General features: G+C 53.0%; 1 protein-coding gene across 1 annotated transcript; it reads right to left on the bottom strand.

The window, feature by feature from the left end:
* Positions 1-3441: 3441 nt before the first annotated feature.
* Positions 3442-10684, bottom strand: LSM4 (LSM4 homolog, U6 small nuclear RNA and mRNA degradation associated). Its single transcript, XM_026067162.1, has 3 exons — positions 10567-10684; positions 7700-7883; positions 3442-5088 (listed from the first exon to the last, which is right to left on the bottom strand). The coding sequence occupies exons 1-3, from the start codon at positions 10603-10605 to the stop codon at positions 5000-5002; spliced, it is 312 nt and encodes a 103-aa protein (XP_025922947.1). The 5' UTR covers positions 10606-10684; the 3' UTR covers positions 3442-4999.
* Positions 10685-10739: the final 55 nt, after the last annotated feature.

Below are 10739 nucleotides of genomic sequence, written 5' to 3' on the forward strand. Positions count from 1 at the left end.
GGGCACCAGTGCGATTCTGCCTATTCTGAAAACATCCCCGAATACTCTAAAAATAGCGGGTGCAGCAAACTGGGCTGCTGGAGAGCGTCAGCACGGCGCCCGTGGGGCACGGTGAGGGGCACGGCGAGGGGCTCGGCGTGGGGCACAAGGAGGCTCGGGAAGGGGCTTCCCGCTTCCCGCGGCTGCCGCTAATGAAACGCCCATGGAGCCGGAGCGCAGCGGGGCCGAGGGGATGGCRCACGGGCCCGGGGTCCCCCGCGGCCGGGCGACGCGGCCAGCGCAGCCGACCCAGTTCACCCAGTTTATCAGAGCAGCCGGAGAGGGCGGCGATCCCCTCGGCCTGGGCAGCCGGCCCTGCCGGACGGGACGGGACGGGACGGGGATGGGCTCCGGCCGGCTGCGGCGCAGAGGGCCCAGGTGAAGTCGCCGTCCGCGGTTCCGCTCAAACCCCCTCATTACGGGGTGCGGCCCGATGAGCAGGTTCAGACTTTCCGTCCTGACGAAACCCGGCCAGCGAGTCCGCGGACGCAGCGGCAACAGGCGCGGGCYGGCTCCCTCCGCCCGGCCGGCACGGCGGAGCGCAGCGTGGGGAGCCCYGTCCCGTGGCTGGGCACGGCCCCGGTGTCACTGAAACTTTTGGTAACACCGGGGGATGCCCACGGGGCAGCCGGCGCTGCGTGCGCCCCCGTGCACCCCGAATGCACCCCGTGCCTTGCTGAGCGCACCCTGCATGCACCCCCCGTCACCCCAAATGAACCCTGTGCCTTGCTGAGCGCACCCTGCACACACCCCCGCGCACCCTCGTGAACCCCGTGCCTTGCTGAACGCACACTGCACACACCCCTGTGCACCCTGTGCTTTGCTGCGTGCACCCTGTGTGCACCCCTGAATGCACCCCGTGCATGGCTGCGTGCACCCTGTGTGCGCCCCCATGCACCCCATGGCTTGCTGAGTGCACCCTGCGCGCACCCACACGCACCCCGAATGCACCCCCGTGCCTGGCTGAGCGCACCCTGTGCGCACCCCCGTGCACCCCGTGCCTTGCTGAGCGCACCCTGTGCGCACCCCGCCGCCCCCCGCCCCCTCCCCGCTGCGATCCGCGCCGCAGCGAGCCGAAATGAGAACCAGCTTTGTTTTTAGGTGCTTTAATCAGTTACAGAGAGGAATGAACCGGCCCCTGGGCCTCACTGCGAGAGGGGCTGGCCGGCGGCCAGGGATGCGAGCCGCGCTCCGGCCCGGCCCCCGCGCAGCGCCGCGACCCTGCGAGCCCCGACGGGGTGCCCGCGCTGCCGGTGTCCGCGAGGGTGCCAGGCGCCAGGCGCAGCAGCCGTGCAGGGGCGGCACGTCGCGCTGGTGCCCGGCAGGCCGGCGCTCATCCCTGCGCCCCGGCAGCAGCTTGCAGCAGCGCGCTTCGTTTTGCTAACGAGCATTTAACCAGGGCCACGATCCAGGGTCCTGCAGACTCCCCCGGGAAGCAGGGGCCGCGGGAGCCCCCGGGTGCCCTGTCCCGGGCGCTATTCCCAGAGGCTCAGTCCAAGTCACGCGTCGCCCCGCCACCTGCCCACGGAGCTATATTTACCCCGGAGCGGGCGGCGAGGGCTGGCGCCAGCACCCGGGTGCCCCGGGCTGCCGGGATGCCTGGCCCACCCGCGCCGCCTCCGCCAGAGCATCGGCTGAGGCTGCCCTTCATCCCAGCCCTGCTCCGCCGGCCCCAACGGGAACGTCCCCGATGTTCCTCCTCGGCCACAGGCCGCCCCGGCTGGCAGCGTAGACGCAAGGGCGGAGGACCGGTGGGGTCCCGCTTTGCCGCTCCAGCAGGTGCAAACACCCTGGAGCAGCTCAGCACCGGGCTYGTTCCCTGCACCGGGGGAGCGGGAGCAGCTTCCCGCAGGCTGCACACAGAGCCAGGCACCCCCAGCTGCTCAGAGCACCACGGTGCCACCCCGAATCCCTGCCGTGCCATGGCCAGGGCCCAGGCTGGACGCGGAGGAAGAGCCAGAGCTCTGGAAAGCACCTGCATCCCAGCCCCTGCCACACAGCCCAGCCACCCCCAAAAAGGGAACAAGCGGGAGAGCGCTCGCTGCTCCGGGCGCACAGGGGAAGCAGCGTCTTAGTCATCCCCGTGGGGACGGCGAGGAAGCGAGCCGGGGGGACGAGGGCTCGCCGGCTGCCGCCTCCCCCCGAAACCCGAGGACGCCCCGAGGGGGCCTGGAACAATCAGAGAAAAAAAAAAAAAAAAGAAAAAAAATAAATTAAAAAGGAAAATGAGGAGGAGGATTTGACGTGTATTTTTAGTTGCTTAGCGCAGCCCTGAAATATTTCGGCGGCCACTCCCTCCGCGTTGCAGGCGGCTGGCGTGTAACTATTCCTGTGCTGTCTCCCCGACGCAGGCACACAAGTTATGAGTCACGGCCCAGCCGTGCTGCACCGCGCCGCCAGCAGCCCGCACCAACACGGGGCCCGGCGAGCGCCGGCTGGTCCCTGCGGGGCAGCAGCCCCCGGACCATCCCAATTTCCTGGCTGGGGCCTGCTCGCCTGGCTGGGCTGCTCACACCCACGTCGGCAGCGCGTCTTAGACCGTTTTCCTCCTCTCCAGCCGTTGCTTTTCTCTCGCTCCTCCCCGAGTTGGTTTTGGACGCCGCTCTCCCCCCCGCGCTGTGCTGGGGCAGGATCRGAGCACTCGGGTTGTTTGCCGCACACCGGCCTCAGACACCCTTTTTGGGACAGGAAGGCAGCTCGGGGAGCGTACAGGAAGGACCGAAGCCGCAGAAGAGCTTTGCGTTGACAGAAGGGCTGGATGCCGCTCACGCGAGGAGTTATCTTCAACGCAGAACCTGCCGCTCCGCCGGGTGAATTGCCCCCCTGGAACAGCTGGGGATGAAAATACTCCGAGGGGTGGAAAAAAAACATCCCAGGACGCGAAGAAGGGGGAGGCAGCAAGGGAACGCTGATAAAGAGCGTGGTTGTAATTAAACAAAAGCAGAACTTAACGAGCTAAAAGGCCTGACCCCCGCGCTCCGCAAGGAGATAAGGTGCACTTGGAGGACTCTCCCCTGAGCCAAGCCAAAGGTCCCATTGTTCCACCCAACATTATCTGGCCAGAACAGACCTTAAATCCAGACAGTGCTGCAGTTGTTTCCTTTCTCATTAGGGCAGCTGTAACACATGGAGTTTCTGTGGCTGGAGGCAGGGACGAGAAAGGGAGGGAGCAGGTTGGGAAGGGAAAGTCTGACACAGGGCTCAGCCTGTGCTTTGTTAAAATGCCACATTGGTGTTTACTTTGAGACCGAGTTTCCAGGAGGGAGGACACATGTGCCCTGTTCCCACTGCCTGGAGTTCGCTTCTTGGCAGAGGAGCCTCGCTTGGGATGGGGCGCTCGCCGCCGCCGCTCCGAGGAACAGAGGCCACGCCGACGGAAGGTAGCCACGGAGCACACGCGGCTGGTTTTAGAGACCAGAGTTTTAGCCAGTCTACTTGGGCGTTTATTATTTATGCCAGTGATAGAAGAAGGGTTTTACAAGGGTTTGGTAAGGCCCTGCTTTGTTGCACACAGAAAGGAAGTCATTTTCTACAGGTTGGTGATTTATTCCTACTCACCACTTAGCACAAGTTCTGTAATCATTAAAAAAAATAAGTATATATAAAAGCATGTACTTTACTTATTTTCTCTTCAAACCAGTGGTGATGGCAGAGCAGACCAATATGGGAGTCAGTTGTAAAAAAACCAACAACCTCCCCCCGACTGTTCCGAACAAGTTACAGTATCTGCTTTTACCTTAAAATTAAACTCAGTCATTCAGGAAGTTGAGGCAAGATCTACAACCTCGTTCTTCCCCCTGTGACCCTGCACAGGGTTTCAGTTCAGATCAGCCAGGATATTCTGCAGGTACGTTTTGCTCATGGGACGCTGCACCTTCGAGATGGAAGACTTGAAGCAACCCGACCTTGAAATTCACAGGAACTTTCTGAACCTACAAGAGGGGCAATGTTCACATTCTGGTCTCTGGCCCCAAGGAAAAATATCTGGACTGTTAGTAGAAAATGAAATGACAGATACTTATAGTGAAGTCAATCACTACATATCATGAGAAATAAGCTTAAAAAAAAAAAAAAAACTCAGCTCAGGAATCTGACTGCAAGACTTCATGTCATGGGCACAAGGGAGAGAGTATTCAAAGTGAAAAAAAAAAAAATCAGTTGAACTTAGCAGTTCCGATTGCTTTTCAGAAAAAAAAACAACAAAAAAAAAAAAGCAGTGAAGGATAAGGGGCACACTAGCCTTCCACAATAAAACATAAAACCCCCTTTCCTTCACAGGAAACTTCTAATCTGAAGTCCAAGTAGAAATATCACTAATTGAGAAACCCTTATTTACCACAAAGCTCTCTTGAAAACAGCCCTTACAAAGGCCAACGCAACGTTCATCCCAGGCTCTCCTCAGCCTATGCTCTAAGGCAAAGGAGAGAGACACCACTGACCAGCCAGAAAAGAGATCGCTTTAAAAGTTTTTTTTAAAAAATGAACCCTTAAGACTACTCATGTAAAGATACAATATTCTCGAGCTCAGTGTTTTTAAATCAAAATGTTTGCATCTGTTACAAATGCAACAACTTTCCCAAGTTTCAAGTATAAAAACAAAACAAACCATCCCGAAAAAGTGTTTGCCTTAGTTCTTAAAACACTATACAGGATAACACTAAATTAAACCTGGTGACCCTGAAGACTTAAACAGTGCTTTCACTCTCAGGAGAAAACTGAAGTTAGGTCCTTTACCGTAAATGATTTTTTTAAAGTATTTCCAATTACAGATTTTCTGACTAGAAGAAGTGAACTTCACTTTACCAGATTAGACTGCAAGGGGCTTCCAAGTGACATGATTCAGGCACTGAATAGCTGACTAAAGACTAGAAACRTAACACTTTTGAACACATGGCAATCCTGAGGTGATAAAACCAAGCAGCATCCCAGCACTGTCTCTGGCCAGGGTGCAGACAGCTTCTCATTGCTTTGCCGATTGTCTGCCTGGCTTTTTTTCCTGCTGGCCTCTTCCGCTGCCTGGTATTCCTCGGCCACGGCCGCCAAACACACCTATGGGGCAAAAAAACCAAACCAAAACAAAAAAAACAAGAAAAACAGGTGTAAGAACATTGGCATAAGCCAGCAACATGTTTTCCAGCCACTCAGAGCCTTACAGTCATTTATGCTTTGCCCAAATGCAAGCCTGTTTTCCAGTTTTTGCAGAAGCGGAGACAGGATTTTTAGACTTCTCCCTTGCCAATTCCAGACCCTGCAGTTTATTCACTGGGTGCATAAACGTATCTCCCACACCTGCAAGTTCAGTGATGTTTCTCTGCTATGTTAACATGCATTCTACTAGCCAGCTGTGCTATCATCATAAATTGAAGTTTACTGATTTTGAAAAATGAAACCAAGAAAGAGATACAGAGTTTTAAATCGAGCAGGAGCATCTGTCACCAGTGGGATTAGCAGATTGTACTGTATCCCATGAAAGCTGTAAAACCAAACCAAATGCAATGAAGAGGGTGACTCAGTCACAAAACTCAGCTACAAAACAGAAAATATATCCCACTCTGTCACCGCCTCGCTTTTGGACAGAGTGATCCATCAGTACACAGAGAAAGCGCTGGATGCCATGATGACAGAAGACAGCAATAACCAAGCGTTGCATTAAGAATCTCTGCAGACATATGAGCATCCTCACGCCTGGGAGCTACTTCCACTTTTGTCTTGGGAGCTGCTAGTCCCCCTCCCCCCCTAGCTGAACAAATTCACTCCAAATGGACAGAATACGATCCTAGGCCGTAATTGTGGGGTTTGTTTCGGCATGTCAGTGATAAAGGGACTGCGAAACCACCCTTCCAGTGACCTCAGCACAAAAGCCAGAGCCCAAAGGATGCCTGCTCCAGGCAGAAGACTTTGCTCTAGAGCCCTCTGCTCTGCTCGTTTAGCCCAGACCACAGGCCTAAACTAGAAGGAAAAAATATATTATATATACATATATACATATGCATGCTTCTAACCCTGTAGTCCTTGGGATGCTCACAGAGCTCCAACTGCTCCCAGAGAAGTTGAGCAAAGACTACAGTACTTTTTTGCTTCTTGGCTTGCCAAATTCAGAAGATGAAGGATTACCAGTGTCAGAAACAATAATCCTTTCAACTGGGTGCACAATTATAGCTTTACTTCTGCCTGCTGGCCTCTCAACAAAATTGTCCTGCCTTTTTTTTTTTTTCCCCTTCATGTCTCAGTAATGAGAGCCAAACCTTTTAGCTAATTAGCAAATGCCGAAGCTTCCCTTTAAAATATTCCATCAGCTAATTTAAGCTGCACATCAAAACAGCAGGGAACTCCACCTCAAACAGAACTCGGCTCTGCTTTCCACAAGGTGGATATTTCCACAGCGCAGGCAGCAGAGAAAACATTTCAGCTAAAATGTTTGTCCAAACAACCATATCCAAAAAGCTGCTATGCCAAGTGCTTTGGACACTGAAAAGGGAAGGAGGAGAAATAAAGGCGCCTTCAGATTTGTAAAGGTCACTTTTGCATGTTCAGAGCTTTCAGGAGATAGCACAGGCAGCAGAAAGTGCAGGGGTTTTTCCTCTAGAAGTCCCGGGAACTTGGAGACGGGGCCCTTCACGTGTCCCAGCGTGGCGTGATGGCCCCAGGTAGATCACAGCTGTCCTACCAGAATTCCTTGCATAGTCAAAACGCAGAGAGCTTGTTAAAGGCAGAGAGACTTCGCCCTTCGGTGTCTCAGTCCCCAGGGCTCCTTTTAAAACCTAGCTTTCCTAGGCCAAACCCAATTTTGTTGTAGCAATACAGTCYGCTCAGGATTTGGAGCTCCTACTGCAGGCAAATCCTGTATTAAGAGCAACCCTGGGGCTGGCAAAGGGGCCTAGGGAGGTGACCACAAAGCGAATCTCACAGATGTGGCAGGAGGTGTGAGCAAGGAGGAAGAGAAATGGTTCTCAGGCTTCCTGGAGTACTGTTTTGGTAAAAAGAAGGACAAAAATATTCCCAAACCGAAGCACTCCAAGATAACCATTTTCAGCAGGACAGGGGAAAGAAGGGTTGTTTTTGTGACCTATTTCTTCACAAGTGGTAACCTCCCCTCGTATCAGAAACAGGAATTATGTGTGTAGAGCACAAGGAGTATAAATCCTCAGATATATTTAAAAAAAAAAGTTAGGAAAAAAAAAAAAAAAGACAAATCAGAAGGTCAAAAGCACCACTATAATGGAAGACAAGACGATGTTTTTCTACTACTGTGATGGTCAGAGCCCAGTGCGTTTTCAAACAGAACAGCCATTTGTTTGCCTCCCAGGCTTGCTCTGCTAGCAGACACCAGAAATTTTGCAGACATACTCAGCCCATATTCTGTAACTAGCCAGAAGGGGTAGAAACAGTCAAGTTCAGAGTCTCTGCTAAGCTCCTACCCAATCCCAGAAACTAGAAAGGCACACCCCTTGCTCATCTCCTTTGTATTCTTTGGCTGAGGCCTAAGCAAGGCAACGCACTTGCTCAGCTAGATCTTACACAGGAGCAACGCCAGCTTCTCACAAACAGCCCTGGGTTTAAAGTTGGGAAGCAACAACCATTTCTTGCGCAGGAGGTGAGCTTTAAAGGCAGTGACCCCCGTCACCCCACTCGAGAGCCAAAAAGCAGACAGCATCGTTACCTCGTCCAGCACCTCCAACTCCACGGCCCTTCTGCTGTTTCTGCTGCTGCATCCCGCCGCGACCTCTGCCCTTCGACACCACCTCTTCTTTCACCATGTCAATTATTTCATCAGGGATACGCAGGTATTTGATTGTGCTGCCACGAATGTAACACTCGGGCATTCTCCAGAACTTGTCACCATCCTATTAGGGAAGCAAGATGTTAGGCTAAGGACAGGACCACATGCGTTTATGCTACTTTCCGGCATTTGAATATTTCTATCACTTCTGGAGAGTGTAACAGTTACTCCAATCTTTTCTGAAAGCATTATCCATAAGTAGTCACAAAAATGGATTTTCTCCAAAATACGCAGTCCTATAACCTAGGAGGGGAAAAGGCGTTCAGCCACGTGCCACTAGTTTCAGTTCGTTCCACAAATGCTTTTAACACTAACAAAACACGAAGAAAGAAAAGGCTGAGGAAACAGAGCCCTCCCTTCACTTCTCATATAAGAAGGGAATTGAAAGTGGGACTAGAGAGGCAAACGTGATAAATCACACACAACTATGAACAACAAACTCGGGCAACAAAACGCAGTCCCAGCAAAGGCGTATGCCCAGAAAGATTTCTTGTCCAGAGGTCTCAGCTGGGAGTCACCTAAATATTTCACTCCTCTGGGGTGTGGGTTGAGCAGCGAGGCCGTATCCAGAGCCAACGGGATGTGGGGTGTGTGCCCACCAGATGCGTATTAACTGGAACTGTGGAAAATAARGAGCTCACAGATCACATACAAAATAACTGGTCTTCAGATGCCAAGTTATGAAGCAGCCGTCTCTCTCTACGCATATTCTGCTCATTAGTTGTTTAATTAAGTTTTGGGACCTTCCTAGGACACAGCCTAGGAGTACTTCAGCTGCTGAGTAGCGAGCGCGGTGGTGGGAATAGGAATCAAGCGTCTGAGCTGAACAACAACTCAGCTGCCCATGATGTAACTGGGAGGAGGGAAGGAGACCCYGCCTYGCGTGGCGAGCCGCGCGCCGCTGCRGGAGCCTCGGCTCRGCAGCAGCTCCGTGTCGGGACTTGGCTGCGCGCGGGGTCCTTCAAGCCCAGCTATTCTTGACTAACAGCATGGGGCCAAGACGCCTGCTCTGCAAYGTCCCAGAAGAGTGGGTTAAACGAGACTGCCTCGTTTCTCTTCTCTCAGGATAAAATGGTCCTCCTCTGGAGTTATTTGGGGCAACTCTGCGTGCACAAACAAGTCCTTCATGCACAAGACAGGACAGAGAGAAACAGTCTTCTTCAAAAAGACACCCAACAAACCCCACCCTGCCTTGGATCCTCCTAGCTGCTCTTTGGCTCTAGATACAGGAAAGGATTCAGCCAGGCTCCTTGCTTCCTCGTTCCGGCCTCCCCGAAGTAAACAAGCTGCCTCCCAGGCTGGGATTGCCCTTCAGACACTGCTCCGTGCCATCTAGCGGCCGGTCCCCACCAGCGCCACCACCACAATCCCAGCAATCAGCTCAGACTGAGCCTTCACCTGGGTTTAGGAGGCACTTGGGCATTTAAGAGGGGCAGGAACATAACTGAAAAGCCTACGTGACTTGCTGATATAACCGATACAGCCGTAGGTAGCCCTGAGGACACAAACTTGAGGTGCCGCTCCTCCCACAAGAGAGCATAAAGCAGTAGAAAGCTACTTCCCAAAGGGATGCCATTAAAGGACAATTTTACCTGTGTTGCGAGCACCGACAAGACATTGCTGTCTGTTACCTCCTCAGTTAGTCCCCCTCCTTTATAACTTGCAGAAGAGTCAGTCTCCCTCCTTTATAACGTGGAGAAGGGCACCTTCCTATTTGTCCTGCCATGGGCCAAGATCTGCCTGCAAAGATCTGAGAGCAACTGCCTTACCCAGCTCCAGCAGGTCCTCCCCAAGCCTTGCTTATCTTATCTTTAYGCTGTCATATTTACATGCGGATATGTCTCCATGCTCCAGCAACATTGGTCAAAACTTTCCAKCTGCGGAGCCAACTGGTACTGAAGGTTTGCGGAGAGATTTTTTTGAAGAATGTGGTCTCTTTTATCAGTCTCCCCTACAGGCCTCTGATGTTCTGAGGCAGGGGAAGAGCAGCAACAGCTGACATCCATCTGGCTGCAGTTCCCACAGCTCGCGCAGCTGCGCGTAGGCTGTTTAGGGACAAGACCAGACACTTCTGACTGAGGTCAAAGCCCAAAATGGAGATCACAATCTTCTGTAGCACCTCTGGCCAACGGCAAAAATACCAGACAATACATAACCCCAGCGCAGGTAAACAACAGGCCCCTGTTATTTTTAATGCRGAGACTTACAGGGTGCAGGGTGAGAGTTAAGAAAATTATTAAGAGTCAACCTAGCACCTGAAGGGATACAGCAGACCTTACTTTGCAGACTGTACGTAACTGATGAAGCTTCTGTACCTTGAAAATCCAACTCAGCATCAAGGTACTGACTAACCACCGTCCCTCTTCAGCAGCCCATAGACCTGCACCTAAAACCCTCTTACCAAGTAACGCCTCAAGATCGCATTGCTCTATTTTAGAGAAAGCCCTCACAGTTCATAGCTGTTTTACTTGCACTCGGCTGCTTTCATTTCTTTATTACGATATAAAAAGCTGTAATAAATTTGTGTTTCAGGCAAAAGTCTCACATCCACAGTAAGGATAACCTCTCCAAGCTATGGCAAAGCCCAGGGGATCATCTCTGGTGTACGGACAGGGATCAGGCATCCCTGAGAGATGGATCCCAGAGAGCCAGAAAAGGCGGGATGTGCCTGGGGGCAGCGGCTGGCCCGAGCGCAGGGCCAGGCCCGCAGGCCCGGGGAGGGGCTGCCGCCCACCCGCCCGCCTTACCCGGGACGTGCAGATGACTTCCCGCAGGTTGATGTTCATCCAGTTGTCGCAGCTCACCAGGTGCCCGTTGTAAGTCTCGCCGTTTTTCAGCTCCACCAGCTGGAAGAGACGGGAGTCACCGGGCAGCGGCCGCTAACGGAGCTGCCCCGCTTTCCCCTGCGCGGCACCCGGGG

Source organism: Apteryx rowi, unplaced genomic scaffold (assembly GCF_003343035.1).
Source record: "Apteryx rowi isolate R43461 unplaced genomic scaffold, aptRow1 scaffold_254, whole genome shotgun sequence".
Classification (NCBI taxonomy): domain Eukaryota; kingdom Metazoa; phylum Chordata; class Aves; order Apterygiformes; family Apterygidae; genus Apteryx; species Apteryx rowi.

Coding starts and splice junctions, on each gene's coding strand:
- LSM4 (XM_026067162.1), bottom strand. CDS start 10,605: ATGAACATCAACCTGCGGGAAGTCATCTGCACGTCCCGG. Junction 7,884..10,566: donor AAGTCATCTGCACGTCCCGG/GTAAGGCGGGCG, acceptor CTTCCCTAATAG/GATGGTGACAAGTTCTGGAG. Junction 5,089..7,699: donor AGTTGGAGGTGCTGGACGAG/GTAACGATGCTG, acceptor TTTGCCCCATAG/GTGTGTTTGGCGGCCGTGGC.